General features: G+C 56.9%; 1 protein-coding gene and 1 non-coding gene across 3 annotated transcripts; both read left to right on the forward strand.

The window, feature by feature from the left end:
- Positions 1-234: 234 nt before the first annotated feature.
- Positions 235-5353, forward strand: CTDSP1 (CTD small phosphatase 1). Of its 2 annotated transcripts, none has more exons than XM_038585721.1 (7): positions 235-424; positions 1786-1934; positions 2365-2469; positions 2585-2641; positions 3225-3317; positions 3443-3628; positions 4191-5353. In XM_038585721.1, the coding sequence occupies exons 1-7, from the start codon at positions 358-360 to the stop codon at positions 4317-4319; spliced, it is 786 nt and encodes a 261-aa protein (XP_038441649.1). In that variant the 5' UTR covers positions 235-357; the 3' UTR covers positions 4320-5353. The 2 variants fall into 2 exon arrangements, with proteins under 2 accessions (XP_038441649.1, XP_038441650.1); XM_038585722.1 differs by having other exon boundaries at positions 263-424; positions 2368-2469.
- On the forward strand, positions 2885-2940 carry MIR26B (microRNA mir-26b). Its single transcript, NR_049315.1, has one exon. It is a non-coding gene; the product is annotated as a microRNA mir-26b (primary transcript).
- Positions 5354-14242: the final 8889 nt, after the last annotated feature.

Raw genomic sequence — 14242 nt, forward strand, 5'->3', positions numbered from 1 at the left:
GGCCCGCCTCCCCGCCAGCAGAGCCCAGCCGCGCCGGCCCCAGCGGTGATGAAAGCCGCGGCCGAGTCCAGGTCACGCCGAAGCCGTTGCCCTTTTAAGGGGGAGCCTTGAAACAGCGCCCGGGTTCCATGTTTGCATCCGCCTCGCGGGGAGGAAACTCCATGTTGTAACAAAGTTTCCTCCGCGCCCCCTCCCTCCCCCTCCCCCTTAGAACCTGGCTCCCCTCCCCTCCGAAGCTCGCGGGGATCCCTCCCTCCCACCCCTCCCCTCCCCCCCGCGCCCCGATTCCGGCCCGAGCCGGGGGGGAGGCCGGGCGCCCGGGCCAGAGTCCGGCCGGAGCGGAGCGCGCCCGGCCCCATGGACAGCTCGGCCGTCATTACTCAGATCACCAAGGAGGAGGCGCGGGGCCCGCTACGGGGCAAAGGTACTGGGGCTGCGCGGAGGGGCTGCAGCGCGGCGGCGGCGTGGGCGGCGGAGGGGGCCGAGACCTGCCGGGGCCGCTCAGCTGCCCGCCCGCGAGCGAGCGGGGACCGAGTCTGAACTCCCGAGGCTCAGAGACGCGGGGCGGGGCCTGCAGCCGCTGGCGTCCCGAGTACTCGAGGTGGGGAAACTGAGGCAGGGGTAGAGCGTGGGCTCCTTCCGGGCCTCCCGGGCTGGCACTGCGCCGGGCCCGACAGTCGCCCCCTCCCCCCATTGGCGCCCATGAGGCTGGGAGGTGGGGGGGGCTGAAGAGGGCGCCTTCGGGCCACCCGCTGAGGCTCCGCCCCGGGCCGCGGTCCGGCTGGGTCGCCGGAGGGGGCGCCGAGGTGACAGCGGGCGGGGGAGGGCTGGGAGGATCTCCCGCCAACACTCAGCTACGATCCCAACAAACTTCCGCGTCACGCGTGGAAGCGCTGAGCCCCTCGGAGGCCCGGGAGTGGGGCAGCCCTTCAAGGGTCGCAGGCGCGCCCACGGGGAGCCCCGCGCGTGGGGCTGAGCACCCGGCCCGGCTGCGGGCCCCGCGGGCGCCGCGCCCGTGCACACGCGCCCCGACCCGGTAAGCGGTGCCGCCCGCCTCGGCCGGGCCCCCGGGGCTGGAGGGCTCGGCTGGGGGTCTGCCCCTCCGCGGCCCGGGGCGGACCCCAGAGGCCGGGAAGCCCCTCCGGGTCCGCCCCGCTCGGGCCCGGGGCCTAGCTCCGCCCGAAGGCAGGGGCCCGGGAGAGGGGCGGTGGAGGGTGGGCCCGTCAATCAGGCGGCGGATGCCCCGCTCTAGGTCGGAGGTCTGGGCGGGGCGAGGGCGGAGGAGGCGGGGCCGGCAGATGGCTGAGGGACACTGGCAGGGGCCCCCACTCCCGGCCTCTGGGCCCAGCCTTGCTGAGGACTTTGGACCCACGTGGGCGGAAAGGGTGGGAGGAGCGCGGGAGTGGACGGCGGGGCCCCAGGCCCCAGCCCTCCTGGGTAGGGGCCCCACCGAGCAGGGGTTGCGCGCGTCCAGGTGGGTGTCCAGGTGAGTGTCCCCAGTGGGGCTCATCCCTCAGCAGCGATGAAGGCTGGGAGGAAAAGAGAAGGCACTCTACGTGGGCCCCTTCCAGGCGGCCCACTTCCCGATGAGGGTGCCTTTGTGCCCACGCTGGGAGGTTTTGTGGGGACTCGAGGGGTGGCCTGGAGTCAAGGCTGCCAGGAGGGTCTGAAGCCATGGCGGTGGATCTCTCTGGACGGAGGGGGCATGGCCAGACCCTCTCAGCGCAGGGGTTCGCACCTGGGCACATATACGTGACACCCCCACGTTGGGTCTCCCTGCTTCAGGTGAGCAGAAGTCAGCAGCTTCTCAGAAGCCCCGGAGCCGGGGCATCCTCCATTCGCTTTTCTGCTGCGTCTGCCGGGACGATGGGGAGGCCCTGCCTGCGCACAGTGGGGCCCCACTGCTGGTGGAGGAGAACGGAGCTGTCCCCAAGGTGGGTGATGGCCAGCTGGGAGCTGTAGGGCCGGGCACCGGGGCTCAGCCTGGAGGAGGTTTAGAGGAAGGATCTTTTCATGACCCATTTGCAGGCCCTGTAGGATATGGAAGAAGGTGACCCCCCCCCAAAGCCCTAGACCCGCCCTCCAGGCCTTCCCAGCCTGGCCCTGAATCCCCCAAGACTGCCACCCAAGTGAGGGCCCCTCAACCAAGGGACCTCTGGATTTCCCCCATAAGATGAAAGCCTTTCTCTCCCTTGGTTTCCCAGGTGGGGAAGTGAGGCCCAGAGCCAAGTGGCCTGCCCCAGGCTCCAGTTGGCAGGGGCAGAGCTGGGAAGGGGGTGGTGTCTCCCCAGGTAGAGGGCTGGGGGAGAAGAAGTGACCGGGCCTTGCGGGAGGTGCCCCCAACTACCTCGCCCATCCCTGCAGCAGACCCCAGTCCAGTACCTGCTCCCAGAGGCCAAGGCCCAGGACGCGGACAAGATCTGTGTGGTCATCGACCTGGACGAGACCCTGGTGCACAGCTCCTTCAAGGTGGGCCCTGCCCAGCAGCCCGCAGCCCTGGGGTCTCGGAGAGGGCCTGCCCTGGACTTGGGGGTGGGTGGTCTCTGCGGGCCCCGCCCCAGCAGCTCCTTTTCCCCCCCCACAGCCTGTGAACAACGCCGACTTCATCATCCCTGTGGAGATTGATGGGGTGGTCCACCAGGTGAGGGGCTGGTGGGGGGGGGGAGGCGGCGGGCTTGGCATCTGCCTTCCAGACCCCAGGCTCCTCTCATCAGTCCTGAGAACCCCAGGTGGGACTTTGGTAGATGTGGAAAGCAAGGGCCCCAGAAGGTGTGAGACTTGCCCGAGGTCACGAGGTCCCTCAGGGACTTGGCCCACCTCCAAGGCCTGCAGGGAGTGGGGTTCCTCCTCGGCGCCCCCTTGCCCCACGTTGCCCGGGACCCAGTTCAAGTAATTCAGGATAGGTTGTGTGCTGTCCAGCCTGTTCTCCATTACTTGGCTCGGGGGCCGGCGCCCTGCAGCCTTGGGGCGAGGGGGCTGCCCCCAGGCCCCTACATTTGGCTAAGGCGGTGGTGGGGGGAGGGGAAGGACTGGGAATTAGTGCTCCCCCATGAGTAGGACCTGAAGCTAGACTTTGGAGGTTCGTTTTGAATCCTCTTCTGGAAGGACAGTTGGAGTGCCCCGCTGGCCCTGGGACCAGTCCCCACCTGTGCTCCTCTGCCGCCCTGCCCCGCCCCTCCCCGTGGGCCCTGGGCCTGCAGGCCCCTCACCTGTGCACCCCCTAGGTCTACGTGCTGAAGAGGCCCCACGTGGATGAGTTCCTGCAGCGAATGGGCGAGCTCTTTGAGTGTGTGCTGTTCACTGCCAGCCTTGCCAAGGTGAGCCCCCCATCCCCACCCCCCAAGGGCTCCTGGGGCCACCGGCCTTTCCCCACCTCCAGCCTGCAGCCGGATGGACCCCTGGGTCCCCTTGGGCCTCGGGTGACGCATGTCCCACTCTGCAGTATGCAGATCCAGTGGCCGATCTGCTGGACAAGTGGGGGGCCTTCCGGGCGCGGCTGTTTCGCGAGTCCTGCGTCTTCCACCGAGGGAACTACGTCAAGGACCTGAGCCGGCTGGGCCGAGACCTGCGGCGGGTGCTCATCCTCGACAACTCGCCCGCCTCCTATGTCTTCCATCCAGACAACGCCGTGAGTGCCGGGCAGGACCGGGTTGGGGGCCGAGAGCCAAGGTGAGGGTCTGGCCACGGGGGCCCCCTTGGCCTCCCCGCTGCCATGCTGGGTGGTGTCCGGGGCCTGGTGCCCTCCTGGTCCTCCTCCCTGCCCTGAGTGACCTGTGCCTGCCACCCGCTCGCCTAATCTACCCACCGCTGCTGCTTTTCATACCTTCTTGATCATTCGATCCACTTGCTTGTGTGAAGAGGGGGCCCAGCCTGCCAATTGTGACCTATTTAGTGGGTCACAGAAATAATTCGGCGGGTCCTAGTTGGAGGTTTAAAAAAAACAAATAGAATAGAAAACATCAGTGTGCCTTGCATACAGAAGGGTTAAGTGTCATTTTGTACAACTCTGGCTTTATTGTGCATAAACGTGACTTACTGTGGGCTGCCGTCAAAATGGTTGAAAGTCATGGGTAAGGGGCTTCCCGGGAGTGGGGCAGGTGGCCCACCAGGCAGGGGTGCTCAGGGCTGGCCTGGGCATCCTGCGCCCAGAGCCACCTGCCCTCCTCACGGGCCTGCATCCATCTGCCCAGGTACCGGTGGCCTCCTGGTTTGACAACATGAGTGACACGGAGCTCCACGACCTCCTGCCTTTCTTTGAGCAGCTCAGCCGCGTGGATGACGTGTACTCAGTGCTCAGGCAGCCACGGCCCGGCAGCTAGTGAGGCGCCCCGGGGGCCAGGACCTGCCCCTGACCGACGCCCACACCCCTCACCCGTGGACTTTTCCTGAAGAATCCTGAGCGGCCACGGCCGCCACCTCAGCGTCACGGGGAAGTGGGCCCTCCCCAACTGTCCAGCTTGGCTGCGAAGGGGACAGCCGGCCACACGGAGGCTGATGAGCCTCTGGGCCCCTGTGTCTGTGCCTTAGTGCCTTAGAACCTCCTCCTTGGGGGACCTGTGGGGTCCTGTGTGCCACTTCCCCCTTTTGTCTTCTCTCTTTGCTGCCATGTTTCTTTGCTGCCAAATTGGGCCCCTTGGCCCTTTCTGGTTCTACTTGGGGGAGGGGCAGGCTTCCTGCTGCTCTGTGCCTCGGGGGCCCCCCCAGCCTGGGAATGGTGGACACCCAAGTGCCTTGCGTAGAGCCCCTGTCCCTGCCCGGGTTCCAGGGCCGCAGTCAGTGGGCTCTTGCCTGGAACAGTCTCCAAGTGGCTGCAGTCTAGGCTGGTGGGAGAGGACGCAGTCTCCCCACCTCCTCCCTTGGGATCGATACAGCCCCCCCCCATCTCTGCCTCCAGGGCAGGGAGGGGAGAAAATCTGTTACCACTTGTGAAGGGTTCCGGGTGTGTCCTCTGGGACCAGAGTCCAGCCTCTCTAGGCTCATCAGCTGCCAAAGGCTGCTCCCCACACCAAGCCCTGACCCCTCACATCTGCCTTGACCACCCCCCAAGGCCCTTGGGGCTTGGCTCCCCAGCTCCTCGTGGGGGCAGAGGCAGGACCCCTTTGTGGTGCCATATAAATATGTATATGTGTATATAGATGTTTAGGGAAAGGGGAGAGGGAAGAGCCGGGGTAGAGACACCCCCCTTCACCCCTTTCCTGGACCCATAAATTGCGGGGAGGGAGGGAAAGGATTTTTACATTTTTTAAACTGCTATTTTCTGAATGAAACAGGCTGGGCCAAGGGGCCCCAGGCCCTGTCTTCTATCCCTCACACCCTCTTTGCTCCAATTTATTCATTAATTCAAAACACATCAGCACCTTCTCTGTGCCCAGCACTGTGCTAGGCCCACCAGCTGAGTGTGTGTGGGGGGGTCTCTGCACCCCATCGGTGCCTCCCCCACCCACTCCATTCACCGGTGCCTTTAGGGGAGCTGTAGGAGGTGGGACCCTTCTTGTGGGGTTTGGGGGTCTCCAGGAAGCCTGGCCAAGCTGTCCCCCCTCCACTGTGCCAACCCACCCCTGTGGACTCCGTCCCCCGCCTCACCCCCTGCTGGCTGGGGGCAGCTCCCAAGACCTCCTGCCTTCCAGCTCTGACTTCTGTGTCTGGAACCCCTTCCCCAAATGCTGAGTCTGGAGATCTAGGCCTTGGGCTCTGCCCACGGCCTAACTGTTAAGGGGACCCACGTACCAGTGCCAAGGGGGATGTCAAACGGAGATCTCCTTGCCCCTCCACCTCCGAGAACTGGGGGCGGGCGGGAGGACAAGGTTGGCCGGAATCGGTGACCTTCCCTTGAAGTGCCTTCTCTGTGACTGAGTGCCCCACGGTATGACGGGAACTAAAGAGAAAGCCAGAACCCCATCCTGCCTCTGTGGTCATTAGGGGGCACGCTGGGGGAGCGCTTGTGTGTCCTCCCCGAGGGGCGCGCGGGGAGGGAGCGGCCAACCTAGGTCCCGGGGCTTCAGGTGTGCGAGGGCGACGTGGGGCCGCGTGCGCCCCTCCCGGCCTCGGGGTCCGCCCCGCAAGTGCAGGGGCCCCCCAGGCGGAGTGCTGGGCGGGGGGGGGGGCTGCAGGGCGGCCGCGCCCCCAGGGGGCCCCTGCCGGGTACTTGCAGGCAGGCGGGAGGGGGGCCTCCTGGGAAGCCCAGTTCGGCCGCGGAGGCGTCCCGGTGTCCCGGAGGCGGCGGGCGGGCGCCTGCCCCCCCAGCCCCGCGCTGCCCCCGCCCCCGGCGGCCTCGGGCCCCTCCCGGCCGCGCCCCTGCACGAGCCTCCGGCCCACTTCCTGCCCCCGCCCCTCCGGCCCTGGCAGCACTTCCTCTGCAAAACCGGGCAGCCCCGGGCCCCGCAGGAAGTGCCCTCCCGGCCCGCCCTCCCCCGCTCCCCGCGGTGGCCGCTAGAGGCCTCCCCGCCTCGCCGACGCCGCCCCCGGGGCTGCGAAGATGGGGGTCGGGGCCGTCCACCCGCCTCCCCGCGGCGCACGCGGCCTGCCCTGGCCCGAGGTGGTGTCTGTGCCCCAGCGCCGCCCGCCGCACCCCCCACCCCCACCCCCACCCCCACCCCCGCGGCTCGGGGATCCCCCCCCAGGCCCGGGGCAGCGTGCGTGCAGCGCCTCCCTGCCCTCCCCCCGCGCCTGGGAAGAGCATCCCGCGGCGCCCATCAGCCCCACTCCGCTCGAGCCCCCCGGGGGTGAAGGCCGCCCGGCCCGCCTCTGCCCTCCTCCTCCCCCCTCTGACCCGTGGGAGGTCCTGCCCTCCCAGCACACACCGGTTACCCCGGGATTTGCATCCCAGTGGATGCAAATGACACGCCGGGGAGTCAGCTGGGCTCCGGGCTTTGAACTTGACCACAGCCAGCCTCTGCCCACACAGCCGGCACCCACACAGTTCAACTCAACCACACGCATCCGCGTTGGCTGGGTGCCAGGCAGGGTGCCAGGACCCAGGGACACCCCATGACTGGGCCCTGCCTCTGCTCTCAAGGAACTCACACTCCAGGGCAGAGAAAGACACCTGAGCAGACTAGAACCTGACCTGCTGCGGCGCAGTGAGGAAGAGAGAGACTGGAAGGTGGGGAGGTGGGGGGCGCAGGGGACGCCACACCCCACCTGGGAGGGCCCGGGAGGTCTGGAAAACGCTTCCTGCTGCCTTGCGGCTCAGAGGGGTTTGGGAAACAGGAGCAATTCCGGGAACCGGTGACCTAAGCAAGGAGGTGCACAGGAGAGGAAGCGGAAGCATCCGAGGACAGCCACGGAAGGGAGCGTGGGAAATGAGAATTTGGGGATGGCCCACAAGGGAGAAAGGATGGGAAGCGTTGGCGCGGACAGGAGAGGCCAGAGGATGTGGGTCTTCCGGGAGTCCACGGGCGTAGCCCTCTTGCGGGGCGGTGGGTGCCACCGAGGAACACCCAATAGGAGGGCGCAGTGCTCAAAGCCAGCAGCTGGATTTTGGAACCTAAACCTAAGGGTGCAGGGACCTGAGACCACACGGGGAGACTACAGCCGTGATCCCAAGCATGGGGGGCAGAAGCCTGAACTCAGGCCGAGGCGGAGTGAAGCAAGAAGAGGATAGAAGGGATGAATGTGGGAGACGAGATAACCCTGGGGGAAACTGTGGCTGCTCGGCCGGGAGGGTGGGGGGTGGGGGCAAGGACGCTGGGCTGGAGGAAGGCGTTGGAGATGTCAGCTGTGAAAACGTATCTAACGGGAGCCTGGTGTGGGCAGATATTCACTATTTGCTTGTTACACACACAGGAGGAGAGGGTGCAGGGAAGGGCACCGATAAAACACTGCTGCCAGGCGTGTTGAGCTGCTATAACCTCTTTGGACAGCAATTTGACGACATCTATCAAAGTCATTTTTGAGGGGTGGCTCAGTGGGTTAAGCGTGCCAGTCGATTTTGGCTCAGGTCATGATCTGGGGGTGGTGAGATCAGGTCTGCCCTCCGGGCTCCTTGCTCAGCAGAGAATGTGCTTGAGATTCTCTCTCTCTCCCTCTCCCTCTGTCCACCCCCCATGCTATCTTTCTCTCTCTCTCTCAAATAAATACAGAAATATTTAAAGCATTATTTTTTAAATGCAGATGCCCTTTGATCCAGCAATTCCACTTTTAGGAATTTGTGCTGTGTATAAAATGTATGTACATATAAACTAGTATGTATACGGGTACTAACTGCATCCTTGTTTGTAACAGCCAAACACTTGAAATAACCTAAGTGTCCATCAGTAAGGGACTGGTTAAATAAATATTGCTGTATCTAGAGCAGAGAATACCATGCAGTCTTGAAAACAAACGAGTTGGAACTATTCAAGCAGATGCAGGATGATTTCCCAGACAGATGACTGGTAAATGAAGCAAAGCAAGGGTTCTAACAAGGGTGATGGTGTATTTCCATAAAGGAGAAATACAAAAACACACACAAATATATACTTGCTTATACTCCAATTGGGCACACAAGAAATGAGAACTGTTGCCAATCCAGGGAACAGGGCTTGGGGGACTAGGTGGGAGTCATCTACCATGGAAGGGACACATTTTATTACACATCTAATTTGAATCCTTTCACCAGACATATTTATTAATTTTTAAAACTAAAAATCACTCTTAAAAAAAAAAAACTAAAAATCAGTTTAAAATTTAAAACACAGGGGCACCTGGGTGGCTCAATGGTTGAGGACCTCCCTTTGGCTCACATTGTGATCCCAGGGTCCTGGGGATCAAATCCCACATCAAGCTCCTCTCAAGGAGCCTACTTCGCCCTCTGCTTGTGTCTCTGCCTCTCTCTGTGTGTTTCTCATGAATTAATAAATCCAGTCTTTTAAAAATAAAACCCAGCTTGCTAAATATAATATCAAAGATAGAAATCGTACATTCTATTTCTTTCCTTCAAACATTCATTGCATGCCTACCACATACCCAGCACTAGGGTTCAGCAGTGAGCTAAGCAGACACAGTAGGGAAATGTAACTACAGGGGCTCAGTGGTTGAGCATCTGCCTTTGGCTCAGGTCGTGATCCCAGGGCCCTGGGATTGATTCCTGAATCGGGCTCCCGGCAGGGAGCCTGCCTCTCCCTCAGCCTGTGTCTCTGCCTCTCTCTGTGTCTCTCATGAATAAATAAATAAAACCTTAAAAAAAAAAAAAAAGTAATTACTTTTTCTGTAATTACAGAATGAGTATTACAGAAGAAGTAAAAAGTGGCAAGTAAGGAATTTAAAACTGTTGTGCTTCTAATGCCAAACTGTCACCTCGAGATGACTTTCTAATTGCAAAGGGGAGAATGTGCCTTTACAGAACCCAATCAAGACTTGTTTTTTTAATATTTTACTTATTTATTCATGAGAGACACAGAGAGAAGCAGAGACCTAGACAGAGGGAGAAGCAGGCTCCCTGTGGGGGAACCCGGTTTGGGACTTGATCCCAACACCCCGGGATCACACCCTGAGCCGAAGGCAGAGGTTCAACCGCTGAGCCACCCAGGCGTCCCTAATCAAGAATTTAGATATATTTTTGGTTTGTGGACAATAGTGGAGGAAGAGGAACAATTGGGTAATACACAGGGAAAGACAGACAAATCCGCAATGTGAACACAGGACAGGACATGTGACCTTGACTCGGGTCAGTCAATATCAAGAAATAAGCTGGGGGACTGTTTTAGGTTTACAAAATACTGAAAAGATGTAACATTCACAGGGGATGCTTGATCTTTTTTTGATCTTGAGTCAATAAAAGCAGGTGTTTACATCCTTGTGGAACCAATTGGCAAAAAAAAAATTTTTTTTTTAGATTTTATTTATTTATTCATGAGAGAGAGAGAGAGAGAGAGGCACAGACATAGGCAGAAGCAGGCTCCATACAGGGAGCCCGACATGGGACTCAATCCCAGGTCTCCAGGATCATGCCTTAGGCCGAAGGCAGTGCTAAACCGCTGAGCCACCCAGGCTGTCCCCAAATTTTTCTTTTTAAATATTTTATTTATTTATTCATGAGAGACACACAGAGAGAGAGAGAGAGAGAGGCAGAAACACAGGCAGAGGGAGAAGCAGGCTCCTCGCAGGGAGCCCAAGCTGGGACTCGATCCCAGGACTCCAGGATCACACCCTGGGCCGAAGGCAGACACTACACCAATGAGCCACCCAGGGATTCCCGAATTGGCAAAATGTTAATTATGGACTGGATAGAAGGTGATGTTAGAAATTATTGCTAATATTCTCAGGTGTGAAAATCATATTACAGTTATGGAAATGTCTTCGCTCTTAGGATACATGTGACAAATATTTTGGGCTCAAGGTTCATGATATCTACAAATCACTTCTCAGTATAATTATTTCCATTCATTCTCGAACCCTTGAGTATTGAGTATTGTACTGTTGTGCTATTATTTATACTTTTCTCTATATTTGACATTTATCATAATAAAGAAATCGGAAATGACTTTTTAATACATGTGTTCCTCCAATAGGAACCCTCCTGGATTGTTGGTACGAATGCAAACTGGTGCAGCTGCTGTGGAAGACAGGATGGAATGTCCTCAAAAAATTTAAAATTGAACTACTCTATGACCCAGTAATCACACTATTGCATATTTACCCAAAGAATACAAAAACACTACATTAAAGGGATCTGTAGGTTTATTGCAGTCTTATTTATGGAGCCAAATTATGGAGGCAATCTAAGAGTTCATCAACAGATGGATAAAGAAGATGTGGTATATATATATAAAATGGAGTAGTACTCAGCCATAAAAAGAATGAAATCGGGCAGCCCCAGTGGCACAGCGGTTTAGCGCTGCCTGAAGCTCAGGGCGTGATCCTGGAGACTCTGGATCAAGTCCCGTGTTGGGCTCTCTGCATGGAGCCTGCTTCCCCCTCGGCCTGTGTCTCTGCCTCTCATTCTCTCTCTGTGTCTCTATGAATAAATAAATAAATAATCTTTAAAAAAAAATGAAGTCTCGCCATTTGCAACAATGTGGATGGAGCTGGAGAGTATAAATGCAAAATAAGCCAGTCAGAGAAAGACAAATACCATATGATTTCAATCATATGTGAAATTTAAGAAAAAACAAATGAATAAAGGGGGAGAAAGAAAGGAGACAAGCCAAGAAACAGACTTTTTTTTTTCAAAAGATTTATTTATTTATTTCTGATAGACATAGAGAGAGAGAGAGAGCAAGAGAGAGAGAGAGAGAGGCAGAGACACAGGAGGAGGGAGAAGCAGGCTCCATGCCGGGAGCCTGTCCAGGACTCCAGGATCGTGCCCTGGGCCAAAGGCAGGCACTAAACCGCTGAGCCACCCAAGGATCCCCAAGAAACAGACTCTTAACTAGAGAGAACAAACTGATGGTCACCAAAGGGGAGGTGGGGGGGAATGGGAGAAACCGATGATGGGGATTGAGGAGGGCGCTGGTGTGAGCACTGGGTCATGTGTGGAAGTGTTGAATCGCTATGTTGTACACCTGAAACAGATACAACACTGTATGTGAACTGTACTGGAATTAAGATGAAAAACAGAGGCACTGGGATCCCTGGGTGGCTCAGCAGTTTAGCACCTGCCTTCAGCCCAGGGCCTGAACCTGGAGACCCGGGATCGAGTCCCACGTCGGGCTCCCTGCATGGAGCCTGCTTCTTCCTCTGCCTGTATCTCTGCCTCTCTTTCTGTGTCTCTCATGAATAAATAAAATCTTTTAAAAAATTAAGTTTAAAACAAACAAGCAAACCAAACCTATGTTATTCCAAAAAAATCTTGAGGCTAAATTAAAAGGCAAGAAGCAAACTGGAGAAACTGCAGCATAAATGACAGATTACCAACCTCGATACATTAAACACAAACAACTCAACAAATTAACTAAAAATTCACAAAAGAAGACATAGCCAGTAAATGTATCTTAAAATGGTCTATTCCATGGGTAATCAAAATAACATAACGCGCCCAATGACTAGTTTCTTTTTTTTTTTTTTTTATGATAGTCACAGAGAGAGAGAGAGAGAGAGAGAGGCAGAGACACAGACAGAGGGAGAAGCAGGCTCCATGCACTGGGAACCTGATGTGGGATTCGATCCCGGGTCTCCAGGATCGCGCCCTGGGCCAAAGGCAGGTGCTAAACCGCTGCGCCACCCAGGGATCCCAATGACTAATTTCTTTTCGGTGGTCAGATTGACAGAGATTTTCTTAAAAGCTGAGCCCGTTGCTGGGGACAGTGCAGAGAAACAGGCAGTCTTCTGTGCTGTAGGTGATACTAGAAATTAGTGTGACTTTTCCAGAGGCCGATTTACCTGTTCACATCTTTGATCCAGCAATCCCAACTTTAGAAGTTTATCTCGAAGCAATAATAAGGGATACAATCGAATGGCAAAGGTTTAGCAATAAGAGGGGCGCCTAGGTGGCTCAGTCAGTTAAGCATCTACCTTAGGCTCAGGTCATAATCCTGGGGGCCGGGGATGGAGCCCCACAGTGGGCTCCCGGCTCAGGGAAGAGTCTGCTTCTCTGCTTCTCCATCTCCCTCTGCCCCTCCGCTCCTGCTCGTGCTCTCTCTCTCAGATAAATAAATAAAATATATTAAAAAAGATTTAAAAAATAGATTTAGGGACAGCCCCAGTGGCTTAGTGGTTTAGCACCGCCTTCAGCCGGGGGCATGATCCTGGAGACCCGGAATCGAGTCCCACGTCGGGCTCCCTGCATGGAGCCTGCTTCTCCCTCTGCCTGTGTCTCTGCCTCTCTCTCTCTCTGTGTCTCTCATGAATAAATAAATAAAATCTTAAAAAAAGATTTAGCAATAAGAATATTCACCATGACATTCTTTGTGGCATCAAATAAATGGCAATAATTTGGAAGTCCAGTAATGAACCATCGGTTACATAAACTCTGCTACCTAATGGATTATCAGGAGACAATAAAATGCAGTTGTGAAATAATATATAACATGTCACAGTAAAAAGGATAGATAGAAAAGTAGTTATGTACATGTAGTACATACACACAACACAGGTGCTCGGAAGAGACACTCCAAAATAAATCACTAACTGATTTATTTGTAGGTCATCTTTGTAGTGAAATTATAAATGAATTTTTCCTTTCCTTCGTGCCTGGCTGTATAATTGAATAAACACAGACTCCTTTTTTATTCACAAAAAAAAAAAAGAAGTCCTTTTAAAAAACAGAGTAGCACCTGCCATGTGTTTATTCCTCTTACCAGACTGTTGGTGAGCATGCTCACACGTGCTCCCGTGTGCACACACAGGCCTGCAGTTGTTCTCCAGACCTCTGGGGAAGGTGTGGTCAGGAGGAGGGGCTCCCCTCCAGAGGACCAGGGTTCAGGGATGACTGGGGAATTTCTGTAGGGGTCAAGGTTGGGAGGCAGCTGCCCAAGGTGCGGAGTTTGTAGGCAAAATCGACTTCAGAGCAAGAGCCATCCCAGAAAGGGTGGCATCTGTTTCGGGTCATCAGTGAGATGGGCCCTTCTAGGGTCAGGGGTTGAGAATGGAAGCCTTGGCTTCTGGGAGAAAGTAGCAGAGTCCAAAGGCACTGGTTTATGGCAGCTAATAAACACTCCAGATGGAGACAGTGTGCCTGAAGGGGGTGGGGGGCAGGACAAGAAGAGCACCTGTGCCCCCTCTGAGCATGCTAAGTAAAAGAGACCTTTAGGGGTGCCAGGGTCTCTTCTGTCTAGGAGGGGCTGCAAGTGTGAACCCCTGGCCCTGGATCCCTAAGCCCCGCCCTAAAGGCCATTTTCCCAGAGAACGAGGGAGGACCCCCGAGCCTCCTCATTTGGGTTTTTTTTGTTTGTTTGTTTGTTTTTTAATTTTTATTTATTCATGATAGTCACACAGAGAGAGAGAGGCAGAGACATAGGCAGAGGGAGAAGCAGGCTCCATGCACCGGGAGCCTGACGTGAGATTCGATCCCGGGTCTCCAGGATCGCGCCCTGGGCCAGAGGCAGGCGCTAAACCGCTGCGCCACCCAGGGATCCCAATCATTTGGGTTTTTTAGGAGGAAGGGTCCAGGCTTCCCTGGGCAGTGCTGTCCACCTGCAGTGAGGGCCTGAGCCTTGGGCAGCTCACTGTCCCTGGGAGCTCGCTCACTCAGAGCCAAGGGTGGGGCCCATTGGCTCTGTCTGTCAGACTGTCGCTGGGCTCCACTGGCTCCCAGGGACCTGGCGGGCACCTGCCTCCCCACCCCCTCACCCTCTCTCTCTTTCTCTTTCTCTCTCACTCTCTC

This window comes from Canis lupus, chromosome 37 (genome assembly GCF_011100685.1).
Source record: "Canis lupus familiaris isolate Mischka breed German Shepherd chromosome 37, alternate assembly UU_Cfam_GSD_1.0, whole genome shotgun sequence".
NCBI classification, from domain to species: Eukaryota; Metazoa; Chordata; class Mammalia; order Carnivora; family Canidae; genus Canis; species Canis lupus.

Excerpts from the sequence above, each read along its gene's own strand:
- CTDSP1 (XM_038585721.1), top strand. The coding sequence starts at position 358 with ATGGACAGCTCGGCCGTCATTACTCAGATCACCAAGGAGGAGGCGCGG. Across the intron at positions 425-1,785 it reads GGGCCCGCTACGGGGCAAAG|GTGAGCAGAAGTCAGCAGCT; the intron begins GTACTGGGGCTG and ends TCCCTGCTTCAG. Across the intron at positions 2,642-3,224 it reads TTGATGGGGTGGTCCACCAG|GTCTACGTGCTGAAGAGGCC; the intron begins GTGAGGGGCTGG and ends TGCACCCCCTAG.